The sequence below is a fragment of the Macrotis lagotis genome, chromosome X, assembly GCF_037893015.1.
Source record: "Macrotis lagotis isolate mMagLag1 chromosome X, bilby.v1.9.chrom.fasta, whole genome shotgun sequence".
Taxonomy (NCBI): Eukaryota; Metazoa; Chordata; class Mammalia; order Peramelemorphia; family Peramelidae; genus Macrotis; species Macrotis lagotis.
Genome location: NC_133666.1, coordinates 216,092,354 through 216,116,795, shown reverse-complemented (window position 1 = coordinate 216,116,795; position 24,442 = coordinate 216,092,354). Strand labels below are relative to the sequence as shown.

The window sequence follows — 24,442 nt, the reverse complement described above, 5'->3', positions numbered from 1 at the left end:
CAGTTGCAGAATGCTTTAGGCAACTTTTCCTTTTCCCATCAACAATCTCTCCCTGAATTTCTCCTATTGAATGACTGAATTCAAAATACTGTTCACTATTTTCATCCACAGATAGCGTATCTGTATTCCTTTGTACCGGGTCTTCAGAAGACTTTGTTTTATAATCATCATCTGATGTCTCTATGAAGTTTTTTACATTTCCCAAATCAGAAGCCTTAAATTTCTCTGTCAGTTCTTCAAGTGATGAAGGACATTCCGATCCTTCATCTACTTCAAGAATTTCATCATCAGGACCTAGTGGATGAAGTAGTTCATCATCTTCCTGCATTTCTTTTGTATAGCCACTGGCAGAAATTTCTACATCAAGAGAATCTTCCCTCCTAGGATAAACAAGTTTCAAGCATTAAAACTCAACAAAAATCTTTTTTTTTTAAAAAAAGCCATTGCTGTTTAATTTCCCCCCAATTATATATAATTTTCAATATTTGTTTTTGTTAAATTTTCTCCAGTGTTCCTTTCCTTCCCCCACTAAGACAGCAAACAGTGTGCTATAGGATTAACATGCATAATCGTACCCAACAAAAATCTTAATGCACAAGTTCACATGGTCTTGAAGTTAATACAATCAAAAAGTGTGTTTTGGAACTCCAAATGCAGGAACATATTATATACCTATTTTAAGCATATGGATTTATGAAATTTAAGATTTGATTACATAATTATAATAAATTGAGTTTGGAAAACAGTAAATACAAAAAGGTTATTGAAAACTGTGGTAAAGATGGTTACTTACTTATTTTTTTAATGCTAACATTTTAGTGGGCTCTTTGCAATAATGGTGTGTTGGAGACAGCCATAAGAATTGACAAAAGCCAAATGCTAAATCTTCAACTTTACAAAAACTGGCAAATATTACCAATCAGGTCTTGCCTTATTTTGTCAATTGCCTATACTTCAAAAAGTGATGGGAGAAAAATGTGAATTCAGATTAAATTTTAAAAGGGTCCTGCAAATATTTTTCTCTCTTGTGAGCACATTCTTAAATATTTTCCAGAAAATCTTGAGTATTTCTTCCCCTTCTTTTATCCCCAACTGAATCTGGGACCATCATCACTGACTAAGCAACATAAAGACAGTCTCACAAGACACTCAAGAATTACTCCCAGTGAACTAAGTTACATCTTCCCAGAGAAAGGGAAAAGTAAAATATTCACTTACCATTTGACTTGACTCTATTATTAAGGGTTCTATTAACAAATATAAACTCTAAATCTAAACAAAAGTCCCTAAATGATTTGTCACATGGATTATTTTCTTATCACTAAAATGATCATATAGATCAAAAAGATTGTTGGCAGATATGAGTTTACTTTTTTGTCTATATGTTAAATGATTAATATTCAAAATTTTCTACACAATTATGACATATCACATGCTTGATTTTACTATTATCCTCAAATGTTTTACCGTCACAATCTGCAATTCTGAAGTTCTTGTATTTTGCCCTGTACCTCACCACATCTATTCCCTAACTTTGCAGCATCTTTCAGTTCCTCCACTTGCTTCCTATTATTATAATTATATGTGGCTACTAAGATACTCTCAAGCACCACAAAATTTTTTGTCCTAGATTCTTTTCCCTTCTTTCTCTTTACACTGCATTTGATAAACTTCTTCAGCTCCCATTTCAACTATTGTTTCTATGCAAATGATTCTCAAATCTATAAATTCAGTCTTAATTTCTCTTCTGAGCACTAATGAAATGTATAGCCAGCTCATATGACCTGTCTCCAGCACACCACTGCAAACAGTCCACTAAAAAGTTAGCATTAAAAAAATAATTAAGGGGCAGCTTGGTGGTGCAGTGGCACCAGCCCTGGAGTCAGGAGGGCCTGAGTTCAAATCTGGCCTCAGATACTTAATAATTATTGGCCTTTGGCAAGTCATTTAACCCCATTGCCTTACAAAAAACTAAAAAAAAAAATCTTTTTATTGTATCTACTGTGTTCCACACTCAAACTCAGTATTTTCCAACTGAAACTATTCCTCTAAGCCTCCCCCACTTCTTAATTTCTCTTAAGGATTCTACCATCTTTCTATTTACTTGGGTTTGCCACCAAGGAACCATCCTTCAATTATTCTTTCTCATTTCACATCCAATCAGCTGCCAAGCATTTGCCTGGCAGGTGCACCATGAGTACTTCTCCTTTTACTTTTTTTCTGAACAAAGAAATACAAAAAAGAAGCCTAGCAGCTCTGTACAAGGGTTCTTTCTCTCTTTCTCTTTCTTTCCCCCCACCCTTTCCTCAAGCAGTAACTAGTTCTGCTGAGGGTGGGGGAGAAATGCTCCTGGGGCCCGAGTTCTGTGCTCTTCAGGACTCCAGAGAGAGAGTTACGGTCATAGTTCAGGACTAAGAAAGGAAACTTGCCTTGATTTGGATTCTCTCACTGGTGGGGTGGGATGGAGGTCACTTCAGATTTGATGGCTGGCTATAATCATATCTACTGAAGACTGTTGTCTCAGTTGCACTCTTCTTTCCAATAACCAAATAGTTTATTAAAAATATGACTATTTTAACATGGGTAAAGCTCTTTTTCCAAGAAACTTCCCCAAGACTCTTCTGGCCTGGGCCTTACTCAGTAGTTATGTTACTCTGTAGTTCACAAAGAGATCTGACTGGCCACAGTGGGAGGATATTAAACAAGGAGAGGCATTGAGGTGATTCAAGTGAGTGTTGCTCCTCTGTCTGAGCTGATCAGTCAAACATCAGAGCAAGCCTGGATCATCATGGCCAAAAGAGAGGATTTATTCTTCAGAGACAAACAAATGTCGAGGAGGGTTTCAGTATTTTTTAAGGAAAACTTACACGAGGACTACAGTTAGGATATTGTGCCTACCACATTAATGTTCAATATTTTCATCAATTAGCTAAAAGTATTAAGGTTTGAGACTAATGACTTAGTCAAGCAGAGCTGTATCAATTAAAAAAAAATCTAAACACAGAACTGACCTGATATCCCCAAAGGCTGGATAAAGTTCACTTTCATAACTGAAACGTCTTATGAAAAAATCTCGAATGCATTTAACATCTCTGTCAAAATACCTGAAAAAGATTCATTACAAATTATTTAAATTTCTCCGAATTCTTCTTTTCTTATTTACCCAAAAGTACTGTTTTTCTAAATGAGAAGAAAATACATTAAAGAAAGGAAAGGAACAGGACCTATAATTTCATTGAGAAAGGGAATACACATGAAGATCTCTGTAACTTTAGTCTTAGAGAAGACAGGTAGCATGATTTAATCTTAGCCCTGAATCTGGCTCTCAACTCACTACACCACGCTGTTATTCAAAGATATTTTTTAAAACAAGGACATAATAATGGCCAATATTCTGATAATGTAAAACACTATATGGGCGGCTAGGTGGCACAGTGGATAGAGCGCCTTCACTGGAGTCAGGAGTACCTGAATTCAAATCCGACCTCAGACACTTAATAATTACCTAGCTGTGTGACCTTGGACAAAGCATGTAACCCCATTTGCCTTGCAAAAAAACTCTAAAAAAAACCCCTAAACAAACAAAAAAAACCCCAAAAACATTATAAAAGAAGACAAAACAAACATTGTACAGTCAATCATGGGAAACAAATCCTGCTTCATACTTGACTTGGAAAACTGAGGTCTTGTCTTAAAATTCCCTTCTCTCTTAATCTCAAATACCACTAACATCATTCCCACATCTTTCTTTGAGAACAAAGGACAAACTACAACTTGATCCTGTGGCTGTCTACCACAAATGCTATGATAGAAAATCAGGAAAGTATAGAAAGTAATCTTAAAAAGAGATTAATCAATGATCAATCTTAATCCAGAGATTTAAGGACATACCATTCAGCATTTGGATGAGAAGTTGAGACCATTTGTGGGAAGTCAATCATAGTTATGTGGTCATCTTTATCCAAAATTAGATTGAATTCATTGAAATCACCATGAATTAGTCCATGATTAGCAAGTTTAACAATTAGTTCCATGGCTTCATTATATACTGTGGCAGGATCTTCAATGTGATGTATCTGGCACCTAACACCATTTTAAGTACAAATAAAGGCATTAATATAGATAACTTAAATTCATCACTCCTAAAAAATCATACACACAATGATGCTATTTAATGTACTTGTATCATTCAAATGCTAATTTGCCATTTGATTGTGAACATGATGGGAGTTTGCCTCAAATTCAGTGAACAAAAGTTTTAAAGACACATTTCAGACTTTAGAACACTTTTCTCAACCAGCATTCTAGAATAGAGGTGTCAAACTGGCTCCCATTGAAGTAGAAACCAGATTAAACTAAAATTGGGGAATATTTCTCTCTCTCCACCAAAAATACCATGTAGATAATGGTAATTTGTTATTTCTAAATAAATATGCAGCCTGCAGGATCCTCTTCTATATGAGTTTGACATTATTGTTGAAAATGTTTTGACTACTAGGTATTGCAAACTCCTAATTTCAAAGCAAAACTGAGTTTTCAATCTATTTTTGTGTTCACTCTTTAAAAATCAATTTCTAAAGTCTTTAAAATAGTATTGGATTAGTTTTAAAAAATTTCACTTTTGTTCACTGAGAACTCATGCTTTAAAAATAGTACTTACAAAGGGTAACCATTTATGAGTTCCATGACTACTGCATGTCGATTAAAATCAACTGGTTTTGGAACTGGAAATTTCCTCTCATAGAGTGCCTAAAAGAATGCAAAACACACAGGGCTAAGAAGAGTTCAATATTTAAAATGAAGGATTAGTTCAGCTGATTAACATTCAATTTCTTCTAGCTACCCTTTACACTTAATTCTGTCCTTTGGAGATAAACTAGTGAGGTGCTCTTCCACATGAACATCTTCCAGATATTTTGGGTTCCTTACTAAATTTATTTTCCAGACTTAAATTCCTCAAGATTCTATTTCTCATCTGGCATGTTTCTCTTGAGCTGTCACCAACATTATAGCTACCCTGTGACAGCCTGGAAATGACAATTAAAAGAAAAACACAAAGAATACAGTATTCTTCATCTAGTCTATGCAGCTTAAAGTATGGTGTTGTCGACATTAGGTTGCAGGACAGCAGTGATTTTGGGGGAAACCACTTTATAGCACTGGTACATTTTGAACTTGCAGTCAACCAAAACTCTATGATTTTTTCCAATACATATGAATTAATATTAAGCAATTTCTCTAATTCTCTATTTCTGTTGATGAGCATAAGTATAGAGAACATATCTTGAAATGTCAATCTTCTATCTAATGCTTTTGGTGCCCTAGTACCTAATTTAAAATTTTGTTTGCTTAAACAACCTACTACAGGAATCAGTTAAGTAAAAAAAGACACGAATTCAAATCTTACATCAGAAACTTAAAACTCTCATCCAAGTCATTTAACCTTTCTTAGTCTCAATTTCCTCATCTGAAAAATGGGAATAAAAACAGCACCTAGCTCACAGGATTGTTATAAGGATCAAATGAGATAACATATTCAAAGTGCTTTCATAAACTCTGAAGTGTAAAAATAAATGCTAGCTATTAATCAAAAAGCATTTAAGCAGTTGAAGTCTCTCATATATGCTGACCCCCACTTTTTTTTTGGGCAAGGCAATGGAGTTAAGTGACTTGTCCAAGGTCACACAGTTAAGTAATTATGAGAAGTGTCTGAGGCTGGATTTGAATTCAGGTCCTCCTGACTCCAGGGCTGGTGCTCTATCCAAGGCTCCACCTAGCTGCCCCTATCCCCCCACTTTTAAGAATATCAGCTCATTGAAAGCAGTGACTATCTTGCTTTTTTATTTGTATCCCAAGTATTTAGCACAGGTCTTTGCTCTGTAATCAGGAGTTAAGTAAACGTATCGCCATTCAGTCACTAAGCACCTAGTATGTACCAAAATATTCACCTGTTGGTTGTGCCAGTGACCTCCTTTACTTGGGGGCTTATAAAAAGATACCATTATTATCCAGCAGTCTCCAGAATTACATATATTTTAATGATATAATAGCGGATAACTATATATCACTTTAAGATCTGCAACATACATTTCACATATTATCTTACTGGAGTCTGATAACAACCTATGAGACAGATGCCCCCATCATTATTTCCACTTTACAGATGACAAAACTGAAATTGAGAGAATGACAGAGCTAAGTGAAGGTCAAGGAGGGGGAAGGTACCAAACCCAGTACTCCAGCCACAGTTTCACCTCACTCCTTCAAGCTCTATGGATTATTCAGGACTTGTAAGCACATCTTCTGGTCAATGTTTATTCCTCCCTCTTTGGTAATATTAGTTTCACTGTGGGGACAGTCTATGCACAACAGACAGTGGGCAAATGTTTTTAAAAACAAATACTCTCCCACCTAAAAAAAAAGTAGCTTCTAGCAGCAATGAGTCTCATGGTGACACCTATCACAGACCTTGGCGTTTCTAGGGTCAATGGCCCGATATTCACTGTCCTTTCAAAAAAAAAGTTTCAGAGATGTGAGAAACTTCAGAAATGATCTAATACAATCTAAATCTGGACAAGAGTAGTCTCCTCCTACATCCCCAAACTTAAGGTTATCCAGATTTTTCTTCTAGATAGTAAGCCTCCTTTAATTCAGTCAAAGATATATTAGTTTTTTAAGTTAAATCTGTATCTGTTTGTTCCCCCAAGCCTATGCTACACTGGAAATGGCTTAGTGAGTTCCAGTTCTATTTCTTAAATGAAATAAACATTTATTAATAATTTATGTGCTGTTGACTGCTATGCATGAAAGAAAAAACAAAAACAGTTACAGTACTTGTGGGAGATATTATAGATTTCCCAAAAATAGAAATAGAATAATTTAAAAGGTCTCATAGAGCTTCCTATACTTTAGAAATGGGTTATTATATTACATCTCACCTCTCTTTTAAATTTGTTTTAATTCACTGGATTTTCTGTGAGGAAGAATTGTCTTGTGATAAAGGTCATAGCTGATTTTGAAATGGCAGGGATAAAAGATCTTGTTAAAGGTGCCCAAAGACAAAAGATACCACTGAAGAAACTACCATCTAGCTTATGGAAGAATGAGAAAAAGGAGGAGGAACAGGAAGAGGGAAGGAATTTCAATTAAGTTGAAACCTGAGCAATTCATCAACTGTGATAGATAAAAAGTTTAGCAAAGTGAGATCATGGGGGAAAATGTATCTTTCCAGAGTCAATGCATGGTACTCCCCTCTCCTGTACTTTGTAATCCAGACGAATTGGACTTCTGCTGTTTTTGTAGCACTCTGTATCCTACCTCCATGTCTTTGTCCTGGCTGACCTTCTGCATACTTGAACCCACTCTCCTTACCTCTGCCTCACTGATACTATCACTTCCTTTATAAGATGTATCTCATGGAATGCAAATTAAATCATCTCTGAGGTCCTACTTCACAACTCTCAGACTGGCCAATATGACCAGAAAGGACAATGATCACTGTTGGAATGATTGTGGGAAATCTGGGACACTATTACATTTTTGGTGGAGCTATGAACTTATCCAGCCTTTCTGGATAGCAGTCTGAAGGAACTATGCCCAAAGGGCAACAAAAATGTGCATGTCCTTTGATCCAGCAATACCACTATTAGGCCTATACCCTGAAGACATGATGAAAACATCACTTGTACAAGAATATTCATAGCCTTGTTTATGGTGGCAAAGAATTGGAAATCAAGTAAATGTCTTTCAACTGGGGAATGGTTTAACAAACTGTGGTATATGTATGTCATGGAACACTATTGTTCTATTAGAAACCAAGAGGGACAGGAATTCAGGGAAGCCTGGAGGGATTTGCATGAACTGATGCTGAGGGAGATGAGCAGAACCAGAAAAACAATGTATACCCTAACAGCCACATGGAGGTGATGATCAACCTTGATGGACTTGCTCATTCCATCAGTGCAACTATCAGCAACAATTTGGGGTTGGGATACCATCTGTATCCAGAGAAAGAACTGTGAAGTTTGAACAAAGACCAAGGACTATTCCCTTTAATTTAGGGGAAAAAAAAAAACAAACCCTGATATCTTATTGTCTGATCTTGCTCTTTTACTTTATGTTTCTTCCTTAAGGATATGATTTCCTCTCTCATCACATTCAATTTGGATCAATGTTTACCACGCAAACAATGTAAGGATTGGCAGAAGGCCTTCTGTGGGGGGCGGGGGGAGGGAAGTAAGATTAGGAGAACAGTTGTAAAACTTAAAATAAAATCTTAAAAAAAAAAGATGCATCTTCTGCACAAAATCTTTTCTGATATGTCCAAACTTTGTGGGTAACTGGTTTATATATTCGCAAGTTTTATATTTATGTTGTATAAATTTTACCTTAAAGATAACTTGTTTAAAATCTTATTTATCATCTTCCATTCCAAAGCCTAGAGAGAAGCTAAAATCAAATGGCACTCTGTTTACTTTTGGCTGATCTTTCTGAGGATACCAAGTCATGAAATCACTTCCTGGGCACCAAGGCCTTAACATGGCTGCCTCTTCTTTTTCTGTGGCCCAATACTTGTTCAAGGCAATATTCCGTAAAGGAGGAAAAAGGGGTCTCATTACTTCAATCTTGTTTCTAGTTACCACAAAATGCCCATGCATGTGGCATGTGGGGATGGGAGGTGATAAGCAGAAGGATATTTCTAGTTTTCACTTTCCATGGGTGGGTTCTGCTCATCTAAGCCTTGAGGAATATTTCTGAAAATAAGGGGAAAACAACTAAGAATCCTGATTTTCATGTTTGCACTGATTAATTTACTCATTATGGACCTTCAAACCACAAAAATATCAATATCTGGCTAGTCATAAGTTTGTGTAGAGAATATTTATACCAATAATTATTTCAGGTTGCTATACAGAATGAAGGGAAAATATGCAAAAGTAAAACAAATTTTATAATTAAAAGTACCTTCATATAGGCAAATTCCTTCATAGCAGACAGACGGGATAAATAAAGCCATGACATCTTATGTCTATGCTTGTGGTAATCACGTTTGTTTTTCAAATTTCGGAATGAAGTCCTTCCAAGTCTGTGAAGCTTTAGTGCAAACTGTTTCTCCTCTTCATTTGCAACAATGTAAATATCTGTAGTTCAAAGAGTGGGGAAAAAAGGTCATTATTACAAGCAGAGTAATTTTTCTTCTTGGGTTAAATCAATTCTAGCCTATCATTTTATTTCACTTCTTTTTATGTGAATGACATTTCCTAATATAGGTAATTAACATACTGCCCACAATATGCCAATCCAAAGGAGAGACAACCTACAGAACTGGTCCTTCAAAACATATATCTAGAAACAATGTAAAGACTGACAAATTGCTTTCTGTGGGGGGTGGAGGGGAGGGAAGTAAGATTGGGGGAAAAATTGTAAAACTCAAAATAAATAAAATCTTTAATTAAGATAAACACATATCTAGAAGAGACAACTATTTGTTGTTCAATTGTTTCAGTTGTGTCTGACTCTTTGATGACCCCCTTTGGGGTTTTCTTGGCAAAGACACTAGAATGTCCTTCTACAGCTCATTTTTATGAATGAAGAACTGAGACAAACGGGGTTAAGTGACTTACCCAGGGTCATCACACAGCTAGTAAGTGTCTGAGAGCAAATATGAACTCAGGAAGATGAGTCTTCCTACCTGATTCCAGGCCCAGAGTACTATCCATTGCCTCACCTATCTGTCCCTGAAGAACACTGAGCAAAAGTTTGGCCCCAAATCAAACAGACAGAAATGAGTGGTGTGGACAGCTTTTGAAAAACTGCACAGAACTGGTTTTTCTCCTTACAAAAAGGGCCTATTTTTAAAATATCAATAATGAAGGAATACCAGTCAACCAATAAATAGTACTATCAGAAGAATGTTATAAAGGATCTCACCAGAGATGGATATTTATAACTGGTAAAGAAGGTGAATCAGGCATGGAATGAGACATAGTTCTCATGTTCCATTCATATGCACGTAATACTAAGAGAGCTGCAGTGATCTTTAAAGTGGGATGTACTGCCAAAAACAAAACTTCTATTTATGTTTATTATCTTAAATTAAGCTTTACTATTAAGCAGACTGACAGCAATACTCAGCCAGGCTGCATGTCAGACCATGCCATAGTCACACATGTCTCATATGCCATATGAGGACCCTCAGGAAAGAGTAAGAGCTCCAAGACCCAGAGGGGCTAATGATAACTCACTTGGTTCATTTTCAGTAAATCTTATTAGTTTTTGTGTTTCTAGTTAAGTGAATTTATGGTTATCATCTAGTTATCTAAACTAGCCTTCAAAATGGACAAATTTTACACATTGTTGCAAATAAATTTCTATAAGGCACAAGTGAATAAAGAAATGGCAGAGCCAATTACTACTCCTATTAACTGTCAGTCACTTTATGAAGTTTAAAAATACTGATGAATCAAATTAAGATTTGGCAAGGTGGTCAAAATAAATTAGAATTTATCAACATTATCTGAAATACAGATCAGCACCAACTCTTAACTAATGATGGATTTTAATTTGTTTTTTTTATTTTCTTTTTTTAGGTTTTTTTTTCAAGGCAAATGGGGTTAAATGGCTTGCCCAAGGCTACACAGCTGGGTAATTATTAAGTGTTTGAGGCTGGATTTGAACTCAGGTAGTCCTGACTCCAGGGCTAGCGCTCTATCCACTGTGCCACCTAGTTGCCCCGATGGATTTTAATTTGGTTATAATTTGTACCCTGTGGCCTTAAGATTTATCAATTGTTTTACATCTATTTTTTTTTTTTGTTTTAATTCTTACAACTCCATGAGTTAAGTATTAAATACTTCAATTTTACAGATAAACTGTATTTCAGAGGAGTAAAATGTTACAATAGTAAGGGTGAAATGTTTGGCCTATTTTTTCTAGTATTAAGAATTTAAATTCAATGCACTGAATACTAGAAGTTCCTTTAGTACTATTTTTAGAACAGCTTTTATGTACATTCCATGATACTATAAGACAATGCCTTTCTTTCCTCATATAATATAAAAACTAAGTGAAAATATTTTTGGTCTTTAAATATTAATGTTTTCCCTGATTGTAAATGATCGTTAAAAGATTTATAAGATAATACTTTGGTATCATGACAAAATTTAAGAGTGAATTTTTTTAAAGTAGAGAAAAACAATGAGTAGATTATATTTGAAGACATATATAGAATACTCACAAATATACTAGAATAGTTTTAGCTTGAGAAAACTATATGAACTGATAGAGTTAAATGAGTACAAGCAGAACAACTTATACAATAGCAATATTAAAAAAATAATCAACTATGAAAGACTCTATAACAGACTGACACAATGACCCATTGCAATTCCAAAAAGAATTATGATGAATCAAGCTATTCTCTCTAGATAGAGAATTGATGGACTCAAGAGTACAGACTAAAGAATATTTTCTTTTTCTTGGGGGGGGGGGGGGTGGTGCCTAATAAGAGCATTTGTTTCACATTACCATACATATTTTTAATGGTCCTCATTTCATGATATTTGAAAGGAAAAAATCTGGAACTGAAAATTGAAAACCAAAACCAAAAAAGACCCATGAACAGTTTTTAGGGTTTCCTATAGAGTGTTTAATCTTGGCTCTGCTACTTACTCTTCAGCTATAAAATGAAAAGGCAAGTAAGACTAGATGACCTCTAATCCTTAATGGCTCTAAGTCTATGTTACTAATAATGAATACCTGGGAAAAAATGTATAGCAGAAAACTAAAATGCCTTTCCTTAATTTTCTACATAAATACCATCCAATTTACCCACTGATATATAGTAGAAGAGGGAAAAAAAACAAAAGAAAAGGGAAGCTAATTTTTTTAAAAATCACTATTTCAGGGGCGGCTAGGTGGCGTAGTGGATAAAGCATCGGCCTTGGAGTCTGGAGTACCTGGGTTCAAATCCGGTCTCAGACATTTAATAATTACCTAGCTGTGTGGCCTTGGGCAAGCCACTTAACCCCATTTGCCTTGCAAAAACCTAAAAAAAATCACTATTTCAGAAAATTACCTGATTCTTTGCCAACACCCATCTGGTTTCCAACAGAGTTAACCACCTGTCTTGAAGAAAGTGCTTTCAAAGCAAGGTAATCATATCCTCCATTTGTCAATCTATAGCCCTGGACAGCTGAAAATAGGAAAAAAAAATCAGTTACTTTAACACTTTAATTAGTTACATTAACACTTTATTAAGAGAACATGTTAATGTTATTCTGTTTTTTTGTTTCATTTTTTTCTCTAAACAGAGACTATATTACATGATTTTAGTATATATTTTGTTTATATTAAAAAGCATTATTAGCATTGACTATAAGCATCCTTCCATCCTCTTCAGCCACTTGACATAAATTATCATTTGGCAGCTACAATATATTATCATATTTTTAGAAACAGTTCATATTTATATAGGTTTTCCAAGACTTCCAAAGCACTTTCCTCACAGAAAACTGAAAGACAGTGAATTCAAGTGACTAACCCAGGATCAGAGGACTGGAACTAGGACTTGAAATTATACTCTCTGAGTTTCTCCCCTAATATTCCATAATGTTGATATGATTGTTCAAACATTCTTTTTAGTTTTGAAATAAAAATAATGAGGCTCTATCTATCCATAGGGAAATAGTTCTTAGATTTTGATAATATTTTAAATTATATTTTAAAAAATAGAAATTATTAATTTTACAACTTGCAGTGGGCTGTCAGTTTGCCTTCCCCAAAGAATTCAATGTGCACTGAAACCATTAGTTGAGAAACTGCGCAAAACTAATTTACCCAACTTTTAAAGTTTTTAAGTTGAAGAAACTGATGCTAGACTTGCTTAAGCTTGTAAGAGCTAGACAGTATCAATCAATTACAACTAAAGTCCAGGGATTTAACTATAGTGCTCTTGCTATATAGTTGGATTTGAGGGTCAGAAAAATGTACATAAGATATGTTAGGTATAGTGAAAAATATGAAAAAAGAATGAAGACAGTCTCTGCTCTCATGAAGTTTAGACTAGGAATGGGGATAAAATAGTATGTAAAAAAAATCTTTTCACAGTACAGGTCATCCTTTGTTCCTAATCTGTTGAAAATTCTATTATCTCTGCTTTAGATTTTTATCTCATAATTCTATAACTTCATTGAAGATCAAATAAGATAAAGTTCAACAGTCAAAGTCGGCGGAGCCAAGATGGTGGCAGAAGAGCCTCTCCTAGGTGCTCTCTCCAAAATATTTCAAAAATCTTAAAATTATGACTCTTAACCAAATTTCTGAGAGACAGAATCCACAGAAAGATCCCGTGAGGCAATTCTCCAGCCCAAGGTAACCTGAAAAATGGTGGGAAAACTGTTCCATGGGATCAGAGGGGCGGCCCACCAGAGTGAAGGAACTTCAGCCTCCTGGGAACAGCCCCAGGGCGCCTGGGAGCCAAGGCTCCTGGCAGCACAGCAGTTTCCTGACCTGCACCTCCAGGAAGCACAAAGTACAACTTGGAAGATCAGCAAAGAGACCTCTGCCAGAGCTAGTGGGAAGCCCATGCCCTCAGCCAGTCGTGACACTAAGTGGGCCATGGCACCTGCCCCACTTTACCAGCTATGTGAAATGGGCAAGTTGCTTAACCAGAATTTCATCACCAAATAAGAGGAAGATTGCTGCTAAGTCAAAAATTTTGCTTATCTATGCTCCTAAAATTGAATATGGGAATTCATTTTTCAATGAAGGTCATTCCTTTTTTCTTTTGGAGGCACAAATTAATTCTGGAAATGACATTGAAAAGTAGGCCTCTAGGTAAACTGAGTGTGTTGCTGTTTGATCTCTTTCACAAGAAGCTACAAAACTGAGTGAATAAACACTGGAAGGAGGAAAATACAGATTTGTATGAGGCAGGTTAAATGACCAGAGCAGAAATGTTTATTGGGATTATGTTGAAGTAAGAACAACTTTTAATATTGACTTCTTGGATATTTTTCATTACTGACAGGAAAGTCTGACTATTCAAATGTTTATAATATCTAATTTTTCATATTAAAAATCAGTACCAACAAGACCATGAAGCTTTTAAACATTTTTTCTAGGTGATATCTAAACAATGGCAAGAGGCAGCAAGGTATAAATGATAAGAGTTCTGATTTTAAAGCCAGAAAGATCAGAACTCAAATCTTGCCTATAATACTAGTTAGCTATGTGATTCTACAAAATTCAATGCTAGAGGTTCTTAACCTGGGTCAGGTGAAGTAGCTTTTAAAAAATATTTTGATAGCTAATTAAAAACAACTGGTTCTTTCTATAAACCTATATTTTGTGCATTTTAAAAACACTATTTTTTTTTTTGCAAGGCAAATGGGGTTAAGTGGCTTGCCCAAGGCCACACAGCTAGGTAATTATTAAGTGTCTGAGACTGGATTTGAACCCAGGTACTCCTGACTCCAAGGCCGGTGCTTTATCCACTACACCACCTAGCCACCCCTAAAAACATTATTTTTAAGAATTATGTTTCATTAGTCTGTTCACTAGACAAAAAAAAAATGTCAGGAATCTTTGTCCTATGATACCTCCCTATGTAAACTCTTGGACTTTTCTACAAAACCAGAAAAGGAGGTTGACCCAAATCATGTAGAGAAAAATCAGATTCTTTTCACATCAGGAAAACCAAAAGAGCATCTATGTGTAACATTTTTATTCATAAGACGAACAGTGTAATACTTACTTTTAGTTCGTTCAAAAGCTAAGAGTTTATGTTTTGCCAGTTCTCTCAAGATCTTATTGCAACCACCATGTTTAAGGCTGGCTATGGAGGCGATCAAACTGCCAGGAACTATTTCATGGTTCTTCATGCCCATTTCAACCTGAAGTTAAAAACACAACAAATGACAACATATAACTCCCCAAACAAACACAAACATATTATTATCTCGTTTAAAAAAAAAAGTCTCGCTTACTTACTGCACTAGAAGTCGAGAAACATAAAAAGGGCAAGTTTTTAGATGATATAAACTTGTGACTAAGAACTTTAAAATGTATTTTTTTATAAAGCTATAGAACAAACTTACTGTTTATTAGTTATTTTAAGTCTTACAAGGTAATCTAGGATAGGAAGGCTGATAGAAGTAAAATTCTGGTGCCCCCTCTCCCCATAAACAAAAACTCAAAAGTTTATGTAATTTTTTTTATAAAGCTACAGAACAACCTTACTGTTTATTAGTTGAGTCATTTTAAGTCTTACAAGGTAATCTAGGACAGGAAGGCTGATAGAAATAAAATTCTGGTGTCCCCTCTCCCCATAAACAAAAACTCAAAAGCTTCTCAGTGCCTGGCATACAGTAGGTACTTAATGAATATTTACTGAATGAAAATTCCTCTGAAAATCGACTGTGGGGAAATGGTGGAATAAGGCAGAAGAGGGAGACAGTATGGGACTGAAAATGCAAGGAAGGAAGAAAGAAGAAAAGGAACTAAGAAAAATGAAGAATTCCCTTGCTTTTTAAATCTCTCTGAATCAACAAGCATCTATTAATCGTCTAACTAGGGGGCTGAGTTCTAGTGCAGACTCAGATGAGCTATTTCCTTCATTTACACTTCTTAGGTCCAGGTCCTTTAAAGACAGCCCCGACTCTTCGTGGCCCCGGGATCAGGGTTCTGGGCCGTGACACCCGAGGGATTTGCCATCTCGTCCCCCAGTTCATTTTACAGAGGAGGGAACTAGCCCGGGGTCCCTCTGAACTCGGGAGGGTCAATCTTCCGGCCCCCGGCCCCGCCCCGGCCCCGGCCCCGGCCCCGGCCCCCGCCCCGGCCCCGGCCCCGGCCCCGGCCCCGCCCCGGCCCCGGCCCCGGCCCCGGCCCCGGCTCCCGGCCCCCGGCCCCGGCTCCCGGCTCCCGGCCCCGGCCCCGGCCCCGACCCCGGCTCCCGGCTCCCGACCCCCGCCCCGGCCCCGACCCCGGCCCCGGCCCCGGCCCCGGCCCCGCACACTCTTCACTGTCTCTGGCGCGGGCACTGTTCGCAGAGGGCCCCATTTGCCGCCGGCTCCTCAGCAGCACCTCCACCGTACTAGGCTCCCCCAGCTCCCCGAAGGCAGCCCGCGGCTCCTCCGCCCCCCACGCCCGCAGGGCGCCCTTCAGCGCCTCGCACGCCCCGGGGCCTCTGGGAGGCCGAAGGCCCCGCGCGCCCGGCCGGCCGGTTTCAGCTCCCTTCCTCTCAGGGCCTCGCCAACCGGCGGAAGTCGGGGAGGCCGCGCCCGCGCGCCTGGGAAGGGGAGATGGCGAGGAGGTGCACCCGGGCTCACCGCGGTCAGAACCCTGAAGTCGTCCCGCGTCAGGTAGCGCAGCTTGGCCACGTTCACCTTCCCCATGGCTGCTCCAGGAGCCACCCGGCCTTCCCAACGCGCATGCGTAAGACGCGGCGCATGCGTTCCTGGGCAGCTAGGTCCTTGTCGGTCTAACACCCCAGGACGACTCTTTGTAATTAAAAAATTAAGCAATTTTCTCTTTTTTATTTTCCCGGGAGTCGGCAGGATAACACGTCTGTTGTTTGTCACGTTGAATTACCGTAACGAAATTGGATCTGAGGATACCTTTCCTGAGTTTTTTTTTTAATCCGCCAGGATTGGCTACCTAGGTGAAGCATCCTGCAGTGGGCGGGGCCGTTAATTCCGGGTGGCCTAACGTGGCTTTCCTAAAGAGACAGAGAGAGGGAGAGGGAGAGAGGGACGAGGCTGAGGGCTTGGAGGAGCGAAAGGTAAATAGATGAAAAACTAAAATAAACCTGACCTGAAGTTAAAGTGGCGACCCCAAGCGGCGCCTGCGCAGAGAAGACGCGGGTCGGCGGGGTTTAGACCCGCCTCTGAGGCCCGGCAACGGCCTGTAAGATGGACATCACAGCCTTTTCGCCCAAAGTAGAGCTTTAAACACAAAGTATGTTTTTGCTAGGGAAGCAGGCGGACCAGCGGTGGTGGCGACCTGAAGGCGCCAAGGTCCGATTTGATTCCTCCAGCTCGCTCTGCCTCACTTTCCTTCTCCGTAAAAGGAAGGGGGTGGGGCACTCCGGAGTAGGGCCGACCCCGCTACGCGCTGGTGCCCGCTGCTGTGAGGAATCATTCAGACTCCGAAAGCAAGGGTGGAAAGAGCAAAATTTATTAAAAAGGTCACACGGACAAAAAAGGAAAAGGTTACACAACACAGGAATGGAGAGAGAGAGAGAGAAAGAGAGAGAGAGAGAGAGAGAGAGAGAGAGAGAAGAACATGAGACAAAACATGAGAAAAAAAGAACATTAGAGAAAACATGAGAGAGAAGAACGTGAGATAAAACTAGAGAGAAAAGAACATGAGAGAGAAAACAAAAGAACGAGAGAGAAAACGAGAAAAGAATATGAGTAAAGAACATGAGAAAACATGGCAGAGTAAAGAACATGAGAGAAAACATGAGAGAGAAAAGAATATGAGAGAAAGAAAACATGAGAGAGAAAACATGAGAGTAAAGAATGAGAGAGAAAACATGAGAGAAAGTAAAGAACATGAGAGAAAACAGAAAAAACAACATTAGAGAAAACATGAGAGAAAAGAATGTGAGATAATAGAGAGAAAAGAACATGAGAGAGAAAACAAGAGAGAAAAGAATGTGAGAGAAAACTACAGAGAGAAAAGAACATGAGAGAAAACAAAAGAATGAGAGAGAAAACATGAGAGAAAAGAACATGAGAGAGAAAACATAGGAGAGTAAAGAACATGAGAGAGAAAAGAATATGAGACAAAGAAAACATGAGAGTAATGAGAGAGAGAGAGAGAGCGAGAGCGAGAGCGAGAGCGAGAGAGAGAGAGAGAGAGAGAGAGAGAGAGAGAGAAGAACAGCCATCATGCTGGACCATGGTCAGAGAAGACTGTGGCCTTGAGCCAGGGTCCAACCCAAATTTTTCTCTTGCCTCTCATCCAGAGGGTAAAAAGGGAACTTCCTTTCCCTATACTGGACCCCGAATTAGGTAGAGGGTAAAACCTAAAGATAATCAGGATACAAATCAAGAATGGATGGGGGGTCTCCACTCAGGCAGCTCTTAAGATTACAGTTGTTTCTGTTACAATCATAATTCTCTACTTCAAGTCAATTTACATCTCCACCCAAATTCTGTTACATTCACAATTCTCTTCATCTTTCTCCTGCATCAATTCCAGCTCCAAATCTATGATTCAGTGGTCCAAGTTAATGTGTACTTTGAGGGTAAGGCAGCTGTGATTATCATCACATATCATGAGCAAGAAAATCATTTTGTGACTGATACTGCTTTTACTTTGATTTTTTAGCATAACTATGGTTGACCTCTTGTTAGAGTGCCATTAAATTGTAAACTCTTTCTATTAGATTGTGAGCTCCAAAAGTAGCCCTCATTCAAATTACTGCAGTATGCTACTTTAATTTGGGTGGTAAGAAGTTAAGGCAATAAATATAAACTGCCCTTTATAGGACTGTATCCATGAAAGGGAAGAAAGTTACAGAGAATGGGCAGGGTCCAGTGCAAAGTTTGGGGAAAGGGAGGATTGTTTACATTGATGTTAGTGAATCTTGAGGTAATGGTCGACTTAGTTTAGAGGGTTTTGATAAGTTAGAAATTGAATTTTCTATCTATTCTTCCTTTGTAATGTATATTGGTGCTTGACTTACATTGACCTTTATAGCAGTCTTTTTGCTTAAGCTTGTTCAGAGCACTGTTTTGTGAGATGGCCAAGTTACTAACTTATGAACTATATGAAACTAAATCCTCTAACTTCTTTATTTACCTCATTACTTTGACATTATCTGTCCATCAGGATCATATTTTTAAACTTTTCCACATTGGTAGGCTAATCCTGTTGTGTTCTCTAGTCTAGCCAGAGTCACTTTTCAGCATCAAAGCTGGACTTTTGTAGATATTAATTTTTAAATAATAGAATTAAACACCAAATCGGAGAATTGGAATCAATTATGGTATCATTTTTTTTTTAAATCTTTGACCTATTTGGGATCTGTGTCCCATAACTGAATCACTGAGTTGAAGCGCTTGGCAGCCCTCACACCAAAAGTACCGGTCCTCCAGAACACCCCCATGGTCTAGACAGCCTAGGAATGGGTGCTTTTGATTTAAAAATAAGGCAGCTGGGTAGTTCAGTAGAGAGAGCACTGGCCTGGAGCCAGGAAGACCTAATTTCAAATCCAGTCACAGACACTTAATAGCTGTGTGGTACTTATTCCTTGCCATCATCTCAAGTTGCCTTCCCTGTATCTCTCCTTCCTTTTACCTCCAAAAATCTTAGAAAGAATTATCTGTACTCTGCCTCTATTCACCTTTCAGTTTGCAGTTTGGCTTCTGATGAAACCACTAGACTGAAACTGTTTTCAAAAAAAAAAGATAATCAGTATCTCTTTATTGCTTAAATCACATAGTTCTTTCTTAATCCTCAACCTTCTTTGCTCTATAAATTTATATGATCTAATCACAACTGGGCCCTTGTTACTATTCTTTCATGACTGGCTTTGTATCTCATTTTCCTTAATGGATATTGCAAACCTCTTTTCTCCTCAAGGTTGCAACATCAGCCCAAGACTCTTATTAGCAGATGCTTTTGCCCCTTAACTTTATTGAGAAAATCAAGTACTGAATTTCTTAGTAGACAGTTTATTAGGAATCAGAAAGATCAAAATTCAAATCTTGCCTTTAACATTTAGGTAACCTTGTGATCCTGAGCCAGACACTTAACATCTTTCTCTCTCCAGTATAATCAGCCTTCATTCAGCCATTAATGTGATTTTTCTACAGCTCAAGTTATTCATGTCATCTAGAACCTTACTCAATAAATGACTTGCCCAGGATCACACAGCTATTAAGTGTCTGTGACTGGATTTGAAATTAGATCTTCCTGGCTCCAGGCCAGTGCTCTCTCTACTGAACTACCCAGATGCCTTATTTTTAAATCAAAAGCACCCATTCCTAGGCTGTCTAGACCATGGGGGTGTTCTGGAGGACCGGTACTTTTGGTGTGAGGGTTGCCAAGCTCTTCAACTCAGTGATTCAGTTATGGGACACAGATCCCCAATAGGTCAAAGATTAAAAAAATTGATTACATAAATTCCAAAATATTCAGAGCAGTATACTGGAACAAAGTAGGGGATCATCAATAGGAGAATGTTTTAGCACACTGGTATGTGTATATAGGGATGTTTGGAATGTTCAATGAGTGTTAGCATCTCTGGTATGGCCTTGCTAAGCCCTTTTTAGGGGTTCTCATCCACCTTTGTTGTCCAACTGCCACCCAGTTCTCACCTGGAGCTGCAAGAAGTTGTAGGATCTACAATAACTCCACCACAGTAAAATTATCTTGGCAGATAACTAAACTGGTTGAAGGTAACCAACAGACCTCAAATCCCATGGTGAGTTAGTGGGGTATCTAACCAAGTATATGAAGAATTCCTTGGAAGATTAGGTCGATGGTAATGTTTTGTTTCAATAGGCTATGAAAGCAGCAGAAGTAAGTACTGTAGAGAACTTAAGAGTTTGGTTAGACACTATATATGCCAAGGTCACCCACTACATCCAGAGCCATTGCCAGTTGTCTTAACTTTTGTTTTGCCACTGGATTTTGATGACTCTGGAAGAGAGAGGGAGATGATACCATTACACAACTTAGCTTCACTTAAAAGCAATTTACTCTTGAATCAAAAGGGGTCACACATGACATGTCACTATTTCATTATTTTACTTTTCAATACTTTTAAAATCTTATATTTTTTTATTTTATTATTTATAGTACAATCTTAACATATTATTGTTCAACTATTTTACTATTTTATTCTTTATTATTTTACTACCTTATTAATTTACCTACCTTAAAGTTCTGTGGCACTGGAGTAGCGATGAAACATCTGTTGTGATACCCTTGTAGTCACATCCCTGCACACAAGAGGCCTAGACCATTGAGTAGTCTTCTCTTTGGAGATTCTCATTGGGATTCTATATCCCCCTAAGCAGATTTCTTCCTCCTCCTCCTCCTTCCAAGGCAGTGGGGTTAAGTGACACCTAAGGTCACACAGCTGGTAATTATGTGTCTGAGTTCGAATTTGAACTCAGGTCTTCCTGACTCCAGGGCCAGTGCTCTATCCACTGTGCCACCTAGTTGCTTTTCTGAGCATCAGTTTTCTGAAGTACTGTACTGCTCACCTCTGGCATGAGGAAAGGGTTAGAAAACATGCCCTCAAAATTATCTGATTTTCCTGACCCTGGACTGCATACTGTGGCAGATAGGGATCACACCTTGCAGTCAAAACACAGAAACATAATACAGAAACTTTTGTGAAGATGATTCTGCTTACCATTGGTAAATGGAATGTCTGTATATTTTTGGATAACAAGAAATCCAATAGACCTGAAAGATGAACAGCTCTTGTTATGAGAGAATTCAGCAGGTATTACATCCAAATAGTAGCCCTAATTGAAACAAGGCTGGCGAATGAAGCCAGTCAGAGCTAGATGGATACACATTTTTCTGGAGTATCCACAGTGAGAGATTCTGAATAGCCTGGTATAGGATTTGCAATCAAATCTAATCTAGTCAACAAGCTTTTATACCTCCCAAAGGAGTGAATGACAAACTCATGACAATACTATTGCCACTTGCAAGAAAATTCCATTATCAGTTTAAATGCTCCTGTCATGACAAACCCTGATGAGATCAAAGAAAAATTTTCTGAAGACCTGGAGACCCTCATCATCAACGTGTTAAGAGAGGACAAACTTGTAATTCTGGGTGATTTTAATGCCTGAACAGGCATAGGCAATCAGACCTGTCAGGGAATCTTTGGGAGTAGTGGAGTCAGAAACAACAACAACAACAATGGTAACTAACTATTCAAGATTTATATGTCTCATGACTTTCTCAATATGAACATTATCTTCTGTTTACCTAAATGTAACAAAACTCCATAGATGTACCTTCGCAGGAATTTAAGAGATAGACTAAGTTATTGTAAGGAGGAAAGACAGAGAGGATGTAAGGGTGAAGAGAATGATAATGGGATGTGTGGTACAAATCTGGAACTTGATCCTCCTTAAAAAGAATTTGTGGTTTTAGTTCTCCCATTGCATTGTTTTGTTTTAACCATATTTCTTTTTTCTTATTGATATTTTATTTTTTCAATTACAAGTTATGAAAGTATTACAACATTTATCCACAGGGATATTTATGTTGCATAATTTTCTTCCACTCTCTCTTCCCACCCCCCCACCCCTCAGCGATGAACAGTCTAGTGAATATTATGCATGTACATTTGTTTATCCATATTTCTTGTTTAGTTTTTCCTCTTTATTGTTGATTTTGCCTGGTTTCTAATATCCTCCAAACCAGGGCTATCTAGGAACTTCCCTAAAACTATTTCAGTTATGGAAGACCTTTTCCTTAAAGAATCTTATTTCCAGGGCAGCCAGGTGGTACAGTGGATAGAGCACTGGTCTTGGAGTTAGGAAGACCTGAGTTCAAATCCAGCCTCAGACACTTGATAATTACCTAGATGTGTGACTTTGGGCAAGTTGCTTAACCCCATTGCTTTATATAAATAAAATTTTTTTAAAAAAGAATCTTATTTTCAAAGAGTAGGTGCGGTAGGAGCAATGGCCTTATGCCCACCCTATGTAGTTAAATGACTTTTTCTTTAAAAGGTGTTGAAATGGTATTCAGAATTTAATTGGCTTCAGCCACTAATACTTAGGCTGATAACAAGGCTTCCTGGTTGCCTGGTACAAAAAGTCAGTAGGATTGTCAGTGGGAACCTGATATTTGCTTGACAGCCCTAGATATTTATAAAGACAGAAGAGCTGTATTCAGCTAAATGTACTTGCTGAATTTCCATTTTGGGTTTTCCATGGTTTGCTCTACCTGCCCCTTCCCACAGTTGCTAAAGACATCTTCTTTTGCTAACTACATGTCATTTCTTTCCATTCTGTGTCAAACAGTGGTTCTAGCCTTAATTCCTGAATCAATTAAATCTCACCAGTTTCATTGTTTTTCAGGGGAAAATTATTCTAAGGTACATGAAGAATATTGTTCTTACTATACTTTAATTCTTCTATGGCTTAATGGAGAATTACAGTTGTGAAAAACAATTCATCACCCTTTGCCTGGTCTGGTAATGAACTTCTCTGAATATAATAAATAGAACTGATAGTGAACAACAGCAACAATAGGTTGTTTCCCATTTGTCAGATTTGAACCTTGGAACAGCAACACCTCCCTCATGCATGGGGTTCCCTCAAAAACTACCCAAGTTTCAAGCTGTTCAAATCTATGTCTCATGAGATTTTTTTCCTTTTCTCTCCATCCCTTATATACTTTTACTTAAAGGAAAGAGGACACAACTAGTTCAAAGCTAATCATTTGATGAAATAGAATAATAAAGTAACATGAGAATGTTCCTGGCATAAACCTAGGAAACACTTTTTTGGCAAATGTATACATCATTGATAGGAGGAGTAGCTATGTATAAGAATCATGCTTGTAAGAGAAACTCATGCTTCCATGCGATAAGGTGGATGATGTTTTCTTGTAATGCCACTGTATTGATCCTTGTGTTTGCTCTCTGCAGGACAGTGCTCTTTCTTGGACTTAGGGATTTCTGTTTGTTAATAAACTTCTAATCTTCATCTCATTAGGGTCATCTGCTATCCATCTCAATTCCTGTCAACTAGGCTGCTGTAGAGAACTCTAGTCCCATTAGTCATGGCCATTGTACCCAGCTAACAAAAGCCAGGCAGATATTTCTAGGCTAACAGCCTTTTCTTTTAACACCCTGTGTCTGGGGCTAAGTTGCTGTCATTTGTACAGATAATTGACTGAATTAGGGTTTGACATCCTAAAGGTCTCTGGTTAGGCAGGCAAATAAATTTGATTCAGAACAAAAGCTAAGCAAAGAAGGTCACTCTTCTTTTCCTACTTGGTCACCATTTTTGCTTCTGTTTGCTGCATGTCAACCACAGAATCCTCTAGATTCAAGTATTATATTTTGTCCTCAGAAAAATCTTGATGGCCTATTATATACTTTCTCTATCTATTATGCTTTTCCAGTTTGATAGTATCTTCCAGGGCTTATTCTTCCCTTTGAGTAATCAAAGTCATCACAAGGCATGAAGAAGCATTGTATATTAATATTATTATTTATATGATTTATCATTAACTCAGAAATTAAATGAATATTTAATTCACATGGTCATTTAATTTTTTTATTCTTTTTTAAAAGATAGTAAGACGGTGCCTGCTATAACACCTATGAGCAATGTAGAACTCTGACTAGTGAATGGATACCAATTGGCTAAATAATTATTAAATTGAGAAAATAACTAGTATTGAACACTGTCAGACAAGACATAGCCAAGTCAAATAAAAATAT

At 37.8% G+C, this 24,442-nt stretch overlaps 2 protein-coding genes across 2 annotated transcripts in view; one reads left to right on the top strand and one right to left on the bottom strand.

Annotated features, from left to right (window-relative positions):
• Position 1: 1 nt before the first annotated feature.
• Positions 2 to 16,422, bottom strand: RIOK2 (RIO kinase 2; the record flags this gene model as incomplete). Its single annotated transcript, XM_074201974.1, has 8 exons — positions 16,329 to 16,422; positions 14,756 to 14,894; positions 12,077 to 12,193; positions 8,965 to 9,140; positions 4,661 to 4,749; positions 3,892 to 4,083; positions 3,012 to 3,104; positions 2 to 380 (listed from the first exon to the last, which is right to left on the bottom strand). Coding segments are annotated over exons 1-8 (1,251 nt in total), but the record flags the coding sequence as incomplete, so codon positions are not given.
• The window catches only part of LOC141498966 (uncharacterized), a 263,553-nt gene continuing 255,532 nt past the window's right edge, over positions 16,422 to 24,442 (top strand). Inside the window, exon 1 of the mRNA XM_074201973.1 lies at positions 16,422 to 16,780. The gene's annotated coding sequence lies outside the window, so the exon portion shown is untranslated. The remainder of the gene's footprint in view (positions 16,781 to 24,442) is intronic.